A 16,675-nucleotide genomic window follows, 5' to 3' on the forward strand; every position below is an offset into this window, starting at 1 on the left:
AATTGAATATTTTTTCGTTACTATTTTTAATGTCTCCCAGCTGGCCCAGCGGAAGATCCAGGAGATTATCTCTCAGGTGAGGCGACAGCAGCAGCCTAAGGCCTCGGCCACAGGTCCACCAGTCACCCGGAGGAAATAGAGCCACTGCGTCTTCTCGGAGACTGACAGGACACGGGACGCCTCCATCTCAGGGGTCAGGGAATGTCCTTACAACCCCGCCCGCTTTTACACCCATTCCTCCTGAAGTTTCAGTGAGATTGTGTACACCTGCACTTCCCCCCCCCTCACAATTTCTTTGATCCAAATCATAGGAAAATCAGCCACCCAGTCCCTGCCTTAATATGATAAATGCACAGTCCTTAACTGACAGATGTTAAAATTAGTTTTTGATATTTGAGTTCATTGGGAAATGCAGCATTTGAGTGTAAAAGGCTTTTCGAGCCTGTTTTTTTGGGGTACGGAATGGGTGACACGGGGTGGGGTTTAAGGTCTTCGGCTTGAGATGGAAAGAGGATTGTTGACGGAAGTACGCTGTCCCGGGATCCATAGTGGCATTTTATAAATTCTGATGCATTTTATAGATTAATAGATATATATATACACTATATATAAAATTATGAAAGAAGGTGGAGCAACACTGCCACTTATGACTGAGGGAAGTGTTGATTGGTGTTGGCCAGGAAACCAAGTTAATATGCATTTTACTGATCTACCTCAGGCTAGAGTACCTCAGAAAAAAAGAAAATGATATATGAAAAAAATGTTCTGTTTTTTTTTTTTTTATTATTATTTTGCTTTGTGGTATTTTGTATACTTTATAAAGCTAATAGTTATTGAACATTTTTATTTTTTTAAGAAAATGTAAAATTTAGTCTGTAGTTAATGGATGGATCCCGAACTCCGCCTTGCTCCGTTTGCAGCGCGCGCGATGAATAACTGTATATAAGTTTGCGCACATCTAGTTTGTAAAAGAGCGGAGTTTGGGCTTCTATGTTAGCTACAGATAGGAGAAAGAAAAGAAAAGCGCCTCAGTGTCGCTGAGGAGCCACCACCCTCTGAAAACCGTCAAGGTAATGAGAAATAACGCCAACCGTACATACCGCAGCAATGCCGTGCTAATATGCTATTAACTGTCTCGGCGGTAGCATACGTTTCACCCGCATTTCATTACACTTCAGTTAGGGTTGGATGCAAGCAATAGAGGTCAGGGATAATCAAGGTCCTGCTGTAACCTCTTCGACACCCCCTCATCCTCAGCGCGACTAGTCTATCAAAATAAAAATAACGACCAGCCCGATTGAGGTTGTTTTTTCTTTTCCCGTGCTCATAGTTTTGGTGTTTTTTTTTTTTGTTTTGTTTTTTTTTTCCTTTTCCAAATAATGCGCTCCGTTCGGTCTTGGGACGGGCTTTTTTGCATCAAACTGGGCTTTACATGCCGAAGATTTTCAGTGTTTAACGTCAGTCAATGCATGTCGGGGTTGGGGAAGTTACACTGTTCTGATGCTTTTGCGTTGATAGCTATAGGTTACAATAGTCAAGGGCGCGTCTCTAGGCTAACGTACGTAGAGATGGACGCGCGAACGGTTTCATTTATATCTTTCGTTTATCATACAAAGTGAAAAAAGCAAAAAAATATATAAAATGAACATTAGCAAAGAAAAACGTTTAGTAAATAAATGAGAAACCAATATTCCTTTTGTTTTGCAGAATGTAAATATGATTTGATTGTGGTAAAAGAGTGCATCCAAGCTTCCACACTAGTAAGACCATTGTCTACCTCAGCTGAGGAAAGGGTGGGTGGCGGGAAAACTTCCATCTCACCCCGGACCTCCAGCGCGCGCAGCGATACCTCAAGTCCCTCGCGAACACTTCCGCACTGGGTATGCGCGTGGCGCCGAGCGCTGACCAGAGGGGCACAAGAGATCGTTTTTTTCTTTCCACACTTCTCTTACACCGTTTTTGATCTACCTCTTATTAGAAAAGTATTTAAATTAGAGGCATATTGCTATTTGTTAGAATCTATAGGGTCATGTCCCATCTGCCCCTTTCCTCACAGAAAAAAAAATATCATTTAAAAAAAATCATGTATGGCTAGACTTTAAAAGATGAGTGAGAAAATGATTTCATTTTTGCCTGCAATTTATTCTGCTAACTGATTTGAAACCTCACCTTACTGCTTTTTTCCCTTTTCTTTCCGCTTCTTGGTTTGGTGGTGTGGCTTCCTTGTATTGGGCTTTATTTCTTGCATAGGTATTGTATTAAAGGTCAAAGTGTTTAATTTGGAAACTGATTAATGATGGTTATAGAAAAGGGCCTGCTTCATTTCTTGCTTATGAAATATGAACAATGGAGTCTTTATTTTTTACCTTTTTCATGTCTTATGGATTCTACAACTTTTTTTTTTTTTTTTTTTGACTGATCTTATCAAATTTCATTTCATGGCTGTGTTGTGTGGTGAATCATGTTTCAGTGGGAATGTGATGTGGAATTCCAGGATCTGGAATAGTTCCAGGAAAAACGTGGTCCGATTTCAGCATAAGCAACATCCCCTCCGACCGTGCTTGTGCGCCCTCACACACCTCCACTTGTCAAATGCCTCTGATACAAAGAAAATAATTAAAAGTCAAGTTGGCTCCTAGCAACCATTGTTTGTGATTCCTTGGCTGTTCTTTGTGTCCATATTTGCTGGATGCTTTAGTGCTTTTTGGGTATTTAGGAGTGTTGATTTGTGAACCGGAAGGTTGTTCCCTTCATTCCATCCCCCAAAATTTGATTTTCAGTTCAAATACAATGACCCATAAAGGTTGAATATTTATTTTTTTTTTTTCCTTCATTGGTTATCAATGTATAAAAATGGCAGATGTTCATTAGGCTAGCAGATAGTGGTTTAGAAAGTTTATTTGAATATATACAGCACTTACAGGAGTGGTTCATTTCTATACTCATGATTAGCTAATTATATTTTCCAGAAGTGCTGTCAAATTAATTTAAATACCAAAGCATACATGCATGTATATGATCGATAATACAAATTTCCCAAATTCTTTTAATTCAAGCTTTATAAGAAGAGATTGTTAGTATTTCTTATCAAATAACTGCTTAACTACCATCAACTGAAAGACCTTGGTCTTTCTCCAAAAAAGTGAACCAAATTCAGTCCCCAAACAATCAAAATTAATCTCTTAAATATATTCAAAACATTACAAAACCTTTCTCACTCAACTTTCTCATCCTGTCTGCACATTAAGGAACAGTATGAACATGTCAAATCAAATGCCACAAAGCATCACTCAAATAACTAAAAGCGGTCATTTTCAGCTTTAAGTCCCCGGTTCATATTTTAGTGAGATTTTTTTGTTTTGTTTTTTGTTTTTTTTGTTTGGGAAAACCAAATTGATGATTTGTGCATTGGACACATTTTTTGAGATGGGTCCATTAGTAGTAGTTTTAGTCATTTTAGATGATTACTTTAGATTTGTAAAACCTTGTAGATCTGGCATATCTTGGCTCATTCATCCCAAATCTTCCGTTAAAAATCTTTAAAGTTTGCTTGTGTTGTTGTAACTCAAATGCCTTGATTACTTATTCTGGCTAAACTGAATAAAAGATTCCAGAGTAATCTAATATTGCTTGAAAACACGTGTCTACGAGATAACTTTTGTTATTCTTATAGATTACAGCTAAAGTGATGTATCGAATAAATAGCAACTGCAAAAACTGGATGCTTGGATCAGTCTAGTGGTCTTTCTGTCAATAAACGACTTCTCTCTTCGTCGGCAGAGAACAGAGCTGCTCTTAGTCTGCTTAAACTCCAGCTACCAGCATTTGTCTCAGCATCATCCAGCATAGAGCGTCTCACTGGGCGATACACCTTATATCGCCTAAAAGGAATAGAAAGAAAAAAGATTAAGATGCATGTTGTTTTTAAAATATCACTTTGGTTCATGGTACTCACTTGTAAACCATGACGGCAATGAACGCAAAGATGGAAATAAGCACCGCGCTTGAAGACAGAACCACCTCAGCAACATGGGAGGATTTAGGAGAGTCTGAGGAAAAAAAGCAATAAAAAAAGTAAATATTCATCAGCCAATTATAATTAAACAATGTTTATAATTAATATTCATAATATAAATATTTTATTTAAAAGTCTGTACATTTATACATTTCTAAATCTTTATAAATGTTTGATTAAAAGTTAGACACTCAGTGTTTCCAGTTTAGAGACTTTTATAGAAATAAAAATGGTGAATAGCAACAAATGTGACTTTTTGGACTGCTGGCTAACATTTATTGTTTTGGCCATTCATTTACATGATAATGGCGTTTTGGAGGGCTGAAAATGCAGACTTTTGAAAACGGGTTTTAAAGTGCGAGTTTTTGAAAACCATACCGATATCGTACAAAAACGCAAATTTGAAAACTGTGATGTAATGTGCATTAAGTCTATAGGTACATAGTTTTTCTTTACAAAGAAACATCGCAAACTACTGGCCTGGTATGAATAATACAGCGTTTTTAGTCGTTTTCACGGATTCGTGTGAACGGGTATTATTTTGACATTGTCTGCACACGAAAAATGCAAAGGAAAAACTTTTCCATTTTTATGTCGTGTAAATGTACCCTTAGTAACTATATCATACTAGTTCCACTCTTTGACAAAGTATGTAGATGAGAACTGCTTTATTGAAATAAAGCAAATAAAATATAAATATTAGATAAAACATTTAAATGAAAATTAGAAATGTTGACTTGGCAACAAACGGTCATAAAATAAGTTTAAATACTATAATTTCCAAAACTAAAATTGAAGTAAAAAATATTAAAAATGACAAAAGAAAATTATATATATAAAAAAGAGCTAATTCAAAATATTAAATACTATAATATTGTATAAATAATACTAAAATAACTTTGTAACTATATATTAGAAAAATTATAAGAATAAATAATTAATTAAATTAATAAATAATACAGACAATATGTCAAGGGACACTACATATAAACTAAATACAGTTCTCAGAACTTACTCTTGTCAAGGCTGTTGCCAATCGTGACTGATGTGGTGGTGGCAAGAGCCAAGCCTCCAGGCACACCCAGCGTGATGTTGACACAGTAAGTGCCCGGCGTTTGGAAAATGCGCGTCAAACTGATCTTGCAACCCTCGCTGTAAGGGGCCACATCCTCACACACAATATTCTTGACCTCCTGACAGGCGGAGTTGGCCACTATGGTGCAGGCCACTGAGGGAACACTGAGAAAAGGAGGGATGATGCTCAATTTTATTGGGTGTGATCCAGATGTCATCTGTGACTGAATGATTTTGACATGTATGACGGTGATGTGCTATGAAATGCCTCAGCTGCAGGGCTTCAAATGCTCACTGCAGATCAGAATCTACATCTAAAAATGCTTTTCATGATGTGAAGCACTTGATCTTCTATCTTTGCATTTTTAAAAAAATATATATTTGCATTTGTGTGAATCTTACCTGCCTGAGCATGTCACCATGAAGTTTACAGATGTGTTGGAAACTTTGTCAGCTGACACCTTTAAAATCTGATTATCTGGCAGATTCTGAAAACCTGGAGGAGGTTCTGTAAAAAAACAGACATAAAAATATTCTTTAGAAAAAGTGTTTGCATCATTGATGTTCAGGTGCTAATATATTTTTATATTATTTTGATTAGATTTTTTTTTATATTTTCTGTTTTTTATTTTAAGTTTAAAGTTTTAGTATTTTTTTTTTTAGTTTATTTAGTTCAAAAAGGTGCAGTAAGCGATTTTTGAGAAACTTGATATTTGAAATCGACCAAAAACAAACACGCCCCTCCCTTCATTGCTCCGCCCCCAAAATGCACAAACATGCAATGCAAGAGTGGATGTATCTTTATCACAACAGAAGTGAAGTAAAAGGTAATGCTCTGAGAAACAAAGCAACGATGACAAATGACAAGGAAGAACAATAAAATGATCATACAATACACAAAAGTATATACAAGCAAGAGTTTGCTTTTTAGTCGCCAGCAGCACACCAGCTCCAGATAAAAAATTACTTTCAAAACTATCCTGTTACTATAGCTAACATTACAAGAACAGCATATCTTGGTTCTGTGAAACATTGTAAAACCAATATTTCTCGGGTATGGGGCAGAAACTATGTATAACCTCATTGTCCATTTTCGGGCCTTCCCACTTAAGTCTCTCTTAGGTCTTTTCAAATATTAGCGTGGGTCCTAAAGCTCTTATCTGATCAAAACCCTTCTTTTTCCAATGATATTCCTTTGACCTATTCTCTTTTGTAATGACTGTCAGCCATCTCTCTTTCTTCAAATCTCTTTCTTGCTCACTCTTTCCTCATGAGTGGACACGCCCCCTACTGCTGATTGGCTACAAGTTTGTTGTGGTCCACTTTCATATATATATATATATATATATATATATATATATTTCAGTTATTATTTATTTTATTATAAGCAATGTTTTTTTTTACAGTTTTGGTTTAGGTTAACGATAACCCTGATACATAGCAAAAAAACAAAACAAAACAAAAAAAACAACCCTTTACGAGTTATGTGTTTGTTGTAAATTCTTGCTGTGGTCTGGCAATCTTCTTACCAACGATGATGATCTCGCCTTCAAATGAGCCATACACGTGGCGGAAACAGTCTGACTCCTTGAAGTGTGTGTGTTTGATCATTGGCGGTGAGGTGGGCTGTTTATAGGTCGAACTGGCCTCAGGTACAGCAGTTGCCGTAATAGATGTCACCTCTGAATCGGTTTGGAATGGTTCAGTTGTTGGGACAGCACTTGTCGGAACTCGAGGGGTGGTAGTTGGTGAAGGATTGGTGATGATAGGAGCTAGACAAAAGTTAAGAAGTGTAACAAACATTCAATGCATTGTAGAAATATCCATTATGTGTTGTTTGTAATCACTGAAATGTCGTTTTATTAGTTTTTTGTTGCTTTAAATACAACTTGTCTCACCCTTGGTGGTCTCCATTTTGCTAGTGAATGCATGAGTGCCAGGAGGTAGCGTAGGCATTGCTGAAACACATGAAAACATCTTACAGAATGACTGTATACTGGCTGGCCTTTAACATGACAGCAGTTTTAAGCGTGTGCTTTGTTTTATGAGATAAATGGACACATTTTGTTCTGATTTTAATGGATAGTAATGAATATTATATGTCTGGTGTAGATAAGAGGATGTCTGTTGTCTAGGCGCATAAAGTGCCTTTTTTGATGAGATTACCTGTGGTATGAGCCTGTGTAAAGTGCATTGGTGTTGGAGTCGGTGGTGGGCAGGGTACACGGAATGATGCCTCCACTAGGAGCTTGACTGTAACATTTCCAAGCGTGTTGTACGCATGGGTTGCTACATTGCTGTGGGTGACCAACTGGTTGCCATCCCGAAAGTCCCAAATGAAGTCCACTGCATCAGCTGTCTTCAGATAGTTACTTGGGTCGTGGATCTGGACGTTGAAAATCACATCAGAACCTCTGACAAAGACGTTTTTGTCAGTTATGCTGGCTGGTGCTTTCTGGGAAATGTTCACAGAGAGTGGAATCTTATCTGGAAGAAAGAAAACGCTTGATTAAAAAAATCTATATTGATCAATAATAAATTTATATATATTTATATTATTATTATTATATATATGTGCCATTCTACAGAATTGGTTCAAAGTCAGAGTTGAATCAACTCTCTTTCCACAAATTTTGCATGCACATTGTATAATATCTAATTCTAGTAATTGTGCAGTTAATTCTCATATTGTATTTTAAGAAATTTTTAACATATTTTTCCTCTCCCCAAATTTGTCACTATCGAAACACAATAATAAAGAATTTAATAAGAAGGCTTATATTGACCTATTAAGATTTTGTTACCTTGTAAATACAATTTTTGCTATTTTAAAAAAATATATATTTCAAGTGTAATTTATGAGATTTGTTGTATTTTGAATCCAATCTTTCTTTGTAAAAGGCATAAAGTTTATACTGATTTCAAAGTTAAGGATTCATTAGTTTGACTATACATTGAATCAAACACTATAATAACATTGTGGTTGATAATTCAATATACTTTATTTTTGACAAAACATCCCATGTTTCAGTAGTGACTGCACATTTTCGGTAGTGACAGTAATGTGTTGTAGCCACCACAACGCATTATAGACTTTTAACTCGCATACCGAAACAGTACTAAAACATATTAAAATGCTAATGATTTAACTGTACTAAAAAAATTTTTTTATTTCCCCCAAATAAATGATTATGTGTTCCCTTTTGTCACTACCAAAACAATGATGGCTTGTTTCAGTCATGACTGTTCCGGTAGTTTTAGATACTTTTAAACTAGTTCAAAGATGCTAATCGACACATGGTTAGCTAGCACTGTTCTGAACAGTTGTACATAGAAAAAACCTAAATTTTATCGAATAACGCTCAAAAAACTATGATGTCACAAATGAAACTTCACCACATATTTCGGTAGTGACAATTTTGATACATTTGAGCTTAGCTCAAAGATGCTAATCAGTACATGGTTACCTAGCACAGTTCTGAACAGTTGCACACACATAAAAACAAAATTTTATGGAATAAACACCCAACACCCAAAAAAGTTTGCATAATTGCAGAAAAAAAGGCATTTGGTAGTGACGTTCCTTCAAGTTGCACACCAATTTTCATTTAACTCAAAAAGATGGTACCTATCTACTATGAAAGAGAGGCTATGAGAGGGAAGGAGACAGGAATATTTCCTGATCACAAATGTAGGGTTGTGGCTAAAATCAGTCTCAGCCAATTGACTAAAACATACACCGTTTCGATAGTGACATGAAAATGCAGGACACATTTTTTTTTTTTACATAAAGTTTCATGATTTAAAAAAAAAAAAACATTTTTTCTACCTTCACTCTTTAAAAAAAATAAAATAATATAACAAACATATATATATATATATATATATATATATATATATATATATATATATATATATATATATACATCTAAAATGTAATATGTAATACTTAATACTTAAATGTTTAATACTTAAATGTTCGTTAAATGTGATTTTTGGTTGTGGGACAGCAGTTTGCACAAATTCTGTAGAATGGCCTGTACATAAATATGATTAAAACAGGAAGAAAGTAACTGGCAGACCTGTTACAAAGAACACAGTACTGTCCGTAGAGAGTGGGCTGTACTTCCTGCGCTCACGTTTACGATAAATCATCACTTCCATCACACCAGCTCCAAATGTCATGTTAGTGGTGTTCAGGGTCAGATGGGAGGAGGAGCCATCACATGTCTCAAAATACTGGCCTGTGAGGGAAAAAGCACAGGATGATAGTGCATTAGTGTGGTTACACTGAGTTATTAAAGGTGCCCTAGAATCAAAAATTGAATTTACCTTGGCATAGTTGAATAACAAGAGGTCAGTACATGGAAAAGACATACTTTGAGTTTCAAACTCCATTGTTTCCTCCTTCTTATATAAATCTAATTTGTTTAACACTCTGGGGTCGGTGGTCATGCCGGCGTGATCACCGCATTTTTTTTTCTAACCAGTGTGAAAGAGACTCAAAATACTCTGTCAATGTTGCACATACAATTAAGAGTTATACACCATTTTAATCTGTGGAATATTTTCTTTTATTTGTGTACACTCAGAGTAAAAACAAAATGTTGTGCTTTTTGTAAAATAAAGAAAACTAACATGATGCGTGATCTCTCGTCTCCCTCTGAACGAAGTCCAATCTGATAGTTCTCAGAAAATGAACTTAACTTACTAATGTAACTTAGTGAATACTAATCACAAAAAAATTAGACATGTCTAAAAAAACATTGAAATGTCGTCAGGTTTTAAATGTGTAAGTCAAATCGAAAACAAACCTTCTGTGTTTATGTAATCTGTATGAAAAGAGAGCCATGTCAGAAATCCGTGATTCAGCTCATTATCCGCTAATGCGGCCACGCCCACGGAGGGAGCGCTATCCAGACGCAAATTCAGTCAATACATGCATACATCGTCTCAATCGTGTATTTATTGTCTTGAAAAGTGTTTTGAATAGCCATAGTTAGCGATCTCTGGCCTCTGTTAGTCCAGTTATTTCCTGGATTACCTATTCTTCTTCAGTGTTCAGGCATTTGTGGACAAAAGGGGCAGAGCGCCCTCCGGCTTCAAGTATGAATTGTAAACACAGTATCCAGCACTCATAGTAATGACAAAAAATCCTGAATATTACTCCTCTGTATAGAAAATTGACAAACATATGAGAATCCATCAGTATTTCTCCAAATGTGCATGCTTTTAAGCTAAAAGCCTATATGAAATGCCATAGAGGTAACATAATTGTTCAGACACTTTGCATCACAGAAATACGTTATATTTTAAAGAATATAATAGAATACCATTATTTTAAATTGTAATAATATTTCACAGTATTGCTGTTTTGTCTGTATGTTTGATTTACACCATGAGCTTGAGACATGATCAATGTCTCACAGGTTTTTTCACAGCCTACCTGACTGAAAGAGCTCATTATTTATGCAGCTCATTAGAGCTCTTTATGCAATTCTTTTGTCTTCTCAGGTGAGAATCACCCATTATACATGAGGATTCCCACCTCCACGCATACTGTGTTTCTTGACCAAAGATGTTTTAGAAAATTTAAATCTCTCTATTGTTTTATATGAACAAGCAGGCAGCATAATTTTTACCCCATTTTGAAGCAAAAACTCTAGTCTACAACCTCAAATACCCAGATGTCTTGTGAACAAAGATTTAATATATATTTTTGGCCTTATTTCAGTGACTTAAGTTTTTTGTTTTTTCAATAACCACGCATAAACGTTATTCCTTCAAAAACACAAACATGTACATACATGTTCCTCACATATTATTGTAGCCTAGTTTGTGCTGAATACAGTGTAATGACACTTTTTCCATTAATATGTTTATGAACAACTGAAAAAAGCACAAATGTCAGGGCATGTCAAAACTTATCCAGGGCCCCAAAAATCCTCAGACCCCTGAGGGTTAAAAGACTTCCGAAAAACAGGCGAATCTCAACATAACACCGACTGTTACGTGACAGTCGGGATCTTTAATATGAACGCCCCCAATATTTGCATATGCCAGCTCATGTTCAAAGCATTAGACATGGGCAGGACGTCATCAGACTAGGTAAGCAAGCAAGAACAATAGCGAAAAATAGCAGATGGAGCGATAATAACTGACATGATCCATGATTACATGATATTTTTAGTGATATTTGTGAATTGTCTTTCTAAATGTTTCGTTAGCATGTTGCTAATGTACTGTTAAATGTGGTTAAAGTTACCACATAAAGATAATTTATTACTGTATTCACAGAGACAAGAGAGCCGTCGCTATTTTAATTTTTAAACACTTGAAGTCTGTATAATGCATAAATACAACTTCATTCTTAATAAATCTCTCCAACAGTGTGTAATGTTAGCCCGTTAGCCACGGAGCACTATCGAACTCCAAAATAAATACAATACTCACATGATCCGATGCATACATGCAGTATGCATGATGAACATCTTGTAAAGATCCATTTGAGGGTTATATTAGCTGTGTGAACTTTGTTAATGCACTGTATAATAGTACAGGGAGCGTGCGATTTAAAGGGGCCGCAGCCTGAATCGGTGCATAGTTAATGATGCCCCAAAATAGGCAGTTAAAATAATTAATTAAAAAAAAATCTCTGGGGTATTTTGAGCTGAAACTTCACAGACACATCCAGGGGACACCTTAGACTTATATTACATCTTGTAAAAACTGGTTCTAAGGCACCTTTAAAGCACTGATATCATTTGGATCAGTGAATGGCTGAAACTCACCCATGGTGTGCCACACATAGACATAACCTCTACGTCTCCAGTCATTGGTCTGAGGAAAAGGCTTTCCATCAGGAAAAACATTGCACCTCTTTTGATCTGTACACTTCCCAAAGCCATAGTCGTCCAACCAAGATGTCCAGTTAAACACATACCCTGAACGCATCTGCCCGTTAGCTGAAAGAAAAGTGAAGGGGTTGAACAAAGCATTTCTTCTTTCTCGAGATATGTAAATGCAACTTTTTAAAATACAGCTCATTTTTCCCCTTGCAATAGGCTATATGCACGGTTATTTCCTGGTTGTCATTAGGCCAGCTCGGGCATTTCCGGTGAACTGTTAGCTGTTCATTCTGTACATCGACACAAAACCATCAATGGTTGACTTTTAAACAAGTTTTATTTATGATTGCAATAAAGACGAAGCTATTGGGACCGTTTATAAATGCCGTGTCTGAAGAAAATCTTAAGAAAAATAACTTTTCTTGTGAATGAATGACACTTTGTAATCAGCTGTCAGTCAGTGCAGCGCAAGATCAATGATTTCAGAACACTTGTGAAAACACACATTTTATTCCATTAATCTAACTAAAGTGCACAATAAATATTTAATTTTTGAAGCTTTTTTTCACATAAAAGTGTGAAAACTGATGGTCAAATTGAATTTAGCCGAAGAGGAACAATGAGGTATGTCTTTATTTTTTTTACGCTGTCTTACGTTTGAATAACTAAATTAATGCTATTCCTGACTATTTAAGTGACTATATTCTGATTATAAACTAAGTGTTACACTACTGATGCTCAACACACCAGCAAATGACATCTCACCGGAAGTTTTCGAGCTGGCTTATATTATTGCGGAAGTTCTAAAGAACACTCCGTGCATATAGTCCATTGTGTATAGAGATGATGAAGCACCTGAGGCCTCCATCATACCGTCGTCACAGTGCTCGTCATACACCAGGTTTCCACTGCTGTCCTCCTTCTGGCATGGTGGGAACTCCAGAGCTGCAGTGAAGGAGATGCACGAGCCGTTCATTGCAGGGCTGTCGCTTGTGAGGCGCACCTTCGGTGGTTTGTCTGTGATGTTCATGAGAGCATTGAATGATTAGTGTGTGGGGACATTCCTGTCATGCAGTACATTTTTATGTGAGATTATTTATTTTTCTCCAATATGTTAACATATATCAAAATATTGGAGAATTCTTTTTAAACATATTTTAGGGAAAAAAGTATTAAATCTCACAATTTTTAAGTTCTAAATTTAAAGGAAAAAATGGCAATTTATTATAAATTATTCAAGTTGTTTCTTTTTTTACATTCCTTTAATCAAAATGTTTTTTTTTGTTTTTTTTAATTTTTCAATGGAATATTTTTCCTCTGGCCTCAGTATGACTTTTTATCTTGTCAAACTTTTGTAATATCACTTTAATAAATAAGATCATCTTCCTCCTGGATGTAAGTGACATCAAAAACATCAGCACAAATATCTGTAAGTATGGAGTGCATCTCAATCAGATCAGTAGTCAGGGAACTGATCAGGGAATTGGCCACTTTAAGGGCTGTCTCGGACACAAAATGCTTCCAGTGCACTGAAAGGTTAGCTCCCTAAAAAATCCCAAAATGCACTATGAAAACCAGGAAGCATCGATGCTCACTATTGTTGCATCCGAAATCACATACTTCCTTAATAGTAGGCAAAAAAAAAAAAAAAAAAAAAAGAGTCTGTAACAAAAGTAGTATGTCCGAGAATTCACAGAGTAGGCAAAAAGTATGTGGCTGACATACTACTGTCCATGAGATTCTGAAGTGTGCATACAATGGACAATTTGCTGTCCCATGAGGCCACGGGAGAGGATTTGTGAATGGCAGTGAAGCAACGCAACTTAAGCTGGTAGTGATAATGACAACATGGTGAATGTATTACGTCTGTAGTACTTTTTTAGTGGTCATGGAGTAATTACTACTATTAATTCAAAATTAGTAGCCTACTTAAGAGTATGCGATTTCGGAAGCAGACCCTGAAACGCAAAACATAAATCACGCGAGCCAACTCACCACACATAATGACACGCGATAGATGTTTTGAAAAAACTTATTTTATTTCAGCATAAGCATAGGCTACATTGCTAGATTAGTAGTGAAAATAAGCTAGATAACATTTACAATTTATTTAAAGCTGACATGTTGCACGTATTTGTAACAATCACAGTTTTTATCATAATGTACTTTAAATAACATTAATTAATAATGTCTGAATAATATCAGTTCTGCTGTTGTTCATAAATACCAGTAGTGACGTTGTAAAATGAGGACGTTGTCATGTCACTGGAAATAGAGTCATCAGTGTCCCAGTGTGTAATGATTCAGGGTCCTTACTGTCCTTATCACTGCCCAAATAATTCATGGGAGCTGATTGAGATGCGGCCAATGGCAATTTGATTAATTCTGTCATGCGTACTATTAGTTTACTTGTCTCACTCTAAAACTTTCCATTATGTTTGTCAAAAGTACCAAAAATTTGATATCACAATTACTAAAACTGGTGAATAATTATCTTGTATCCATTGTGTAAATAATCATGTTATAATTAATGCATTTTGAGTGTTTGTCTGTGTTTGTCTTATTGGCATTGATTGTTCCATTGAGAACCTTGAACATCCACTAAACCTTTTCAGTACACAAAAGGCTCTTTATAGTGGAAAATGTTTGTTTTTATTTTTTACAATGTTCTTCACACTGAGAAAAACATGTTTGCTTGTTTCCAAAATAGTCCAAAAATAGTTTTATGCATCGCTGAAGTGTGGTGTACACGCTGTTTATATTACATTACTTCAAACTTTACTGCATAAGAGGACTGATTTTGTGGCTCAAAATAGGTAACACTGATATTGTACGGAACTCTTACCATGTCTGCGATTCAGCTGTTGTTTGAAGGGGGGATACAGATATTCATCCCAAGGGTTCGTGTCCGGTTCCCATCCAGGGATTGGGAATGGAAAAGGGAGCTTGTGTTTATGAGGGAACATGTCACCATAAGCTGCAAGCATGACAAGGGAAAACAAATATTTTAAAAGCATTGTGAATGAAAATATAACCATGTAAAACTGACAGTTCATTTACACATACATTAACTCACTAAACATAGAACTGTTTCATTTAACTTAATGGACAATAATTTATCGTTGTAATCGTTTGAAATTTTATAAACCATAATAAAGAAAACTGGGCTAGTTGTCTCACAGGGAATTTTCCACTTTCTGCTGGGCTAAATCTACAAAATCAGACGTAAAAAAAACTCACTCTGTCTCTGAGAAATATTCAAAGCAGGAGTAAAAAAAAAAAAAAAAAAGACACCTAGCCCCACCCTGCGTTTCAATCAGCTCCCTTGCTTCCAAGGTCGTAAATCAGTGTAGGCTATTATAAAAATGTGGCCGACTCCCTGATCTTAGTTTATCTAGCCTATTTGCATTCTGCGTATGGATAACTTTAACGAACTCAGATATGGGAAAAGAGACTAAATTATATATATTCGCACAGCCTGAGGTGAACGAAATATTCTGTAAAGTATTTTCACAAGACTGACTTGGCTGCTCTCGCAAGTAACCTAATTAGTTTCATGAGACTGCAGCGCGCGGACGAAAACATTTATTCAAACACAAATGTGCAAAACATTTTTTAATTATTTAGGCTATAGCTTATCATATGTTTTTCCAAACACTATTTACGTTTTTAAACATAATTTACGTTTTGTTTTATTACTTTATTTTGTCGACTATGCTGGAATTTAGAAATGCTACTATAAAACAGTTTTTAGTAGTGGGGTTTTTTATATATATATAACCCCCCCCCCCCCCCACACACACACACACACACACACATATATATATATATATATATATATATATATATATATATATATATATATATATATATATATATATATATATATATATATATATATAGTACGATATGTAGGCTAAGTCAGCAATCACTTGTCCAAAAAACGTATAAACTTAATTATTTTTTTCCAGGTTTTTTTATTGATTATAAGCACACATAAGAGTGTATACAGTGACAAGCATAGAAAACTTAATTATTATTTTAAAAACATTGCGGACTACTTGCTCCAAAATGTAACAATTATAAGCATTCGCTGCTGAAAAATACTTTAACGCATCGTTCCGTTAAAAAAAAAGTTCCTACTTACTTTTTTTGCTGCTCGTTATAGGGACGAAGAATGCCCAGACCAGCACAAGTAACATTTCCAAATGCATCATGTCGACTTTTTGGGTGAAAATACAAATATATTTTATCAGAGTGTTTATTTTTTTTATTTTTGTATCGCCCAGTCCAGCTCGTCCCAGACCCCTCAAATCTCTTCTGCTCTCGCTCACATCTCCCAGTCACTCGCACGAGCTCTAATTTAATACAATAATCATGTGACGTTTCTGTAACAAGAAGCATCTGATTCTTAATTAGGATCTATGAGCGCGAGCTGAGAGGAGAGCTCGGAGTCTCATGTTGACCCTTGTTGCTTTCTCCTTATTTCGAAACACAGGCTATTTCAAAATCATCTTATTTTTCTCCGACTGTTGTCTTTAGACTTTATAGTCTTGTCCAAAACAAATGCTAGCCTATATGTCTCATGAGATCCTTGATCTGTCCCACAGTCCTTTTTGAGAAATAGGCTATTTTGTTGTTGTTGGATATTAGCCTAAAGTCAGTGACAAAGAATGTCCGAGAGGATGGTGTGGACAGGCTATTTTTAAACATAGCCCATTTAAAAACGTTGCATATA

General features: G+C 35.7%; 2 protein-coding genes across 4 annotated transcripts in view; one reads left to right on the forward strand and one right to left on the reverse strand.

Annotated features, from left to right (window-relative positions):
* Positions 1-2,632, forward strand: part of igf2bp3 (insulin-like growth factor 2 mRNA binding protein 3) — a 38,312-nt gene extending 35,680 nt beyond the window's left edge. For all 3 annotated transcript variants that reach the window (XM_067412002.1, XM_067412003.1, XM_067412004.1), the window contains one exon: positions 41-2,632. In XM_067412002.1, the coding sequence (XP_067268103.1) occupies positions 41-139 (99 nt within the window). In that variant the 3' untranslated portion in view covers positions 140-2,632. The remainder of the gene's footprint in view (positions 1-40) is intronic.
* Positions 2,633-2,822: 190 nt separating this feature from the next.
* gpnmb (glycoprotein (transmembrane) nmb) lies at positions 2,823-16,271 on the reverse strand. Its single transcript, XM_067411831.1, has 12 exons — positions 16,085-16,271; positions 14,783-14,914; positions 12,811-12,954; positions 11,881-12,054; positions 9,172-9,333; positions 7,256-7,576; positions 6,988-7,047; positions 6,619-6,861; positions 5,492-5,597; positions 5,031-5,254; positions 3,956-4,049; positions 2,823-3,881 (listed from the first exon to the last, which is right to left on the reverse strand). The coding sequence occupies exons 1-12, from the start codon at positions 16,152-16,154 to the stop codon at positions 3,731-3,733; spliced, it is 1,881 nt and encodes a 626-aa protein (XP_067267932.1). The 5' UTR covers positions 16,155-16,271; the 3' UTR covers positions 2,823-3,730.
* Positions 16,272-16,675: the final 404 nt, after the last annotated feature.

This window comes from Chanodichthys erythropterus, chromosome 15 (assembly GCF_024489055.1).
Source record: "Chanodichthys erythropterus isolate Z2021 chromosome 15, ASM2448905v1, whole genome shotgun sequence".
NCBI classification, from domain to species: Eukaryota; Metazoa; Chordata; class Actinopteri; order Cypriniformes; family Xenocyprididae; genus Chanodichthys; species Chanodichthys erythropterus.

Excerpts from the sequence above, each read along its gene's own strand:
- gpnmb (XM_067411831.1), bottom strand. The coding sequence starts at position 16,154 with ATGATGCATTTGGAAATGTTACTTGTGCTGGTCTGGGCATTCTTCGTC. Across the intron at positions 12,055-12,810 it reads TGACGAGCACTGTGACGACG|CTAACGGGCAGATGCGTTCA; the intron begins GTATGATGGAGG and ends CTTTTCTTTCAG. Across the intron at positions 5,255-5,491 it reads ATGGTGACATGCTCAGGCAG|TGTTCCCTCAGTGGCCTGCA; the intron begins GTAAGATTCACA and ends TCCTTTTCTCAG.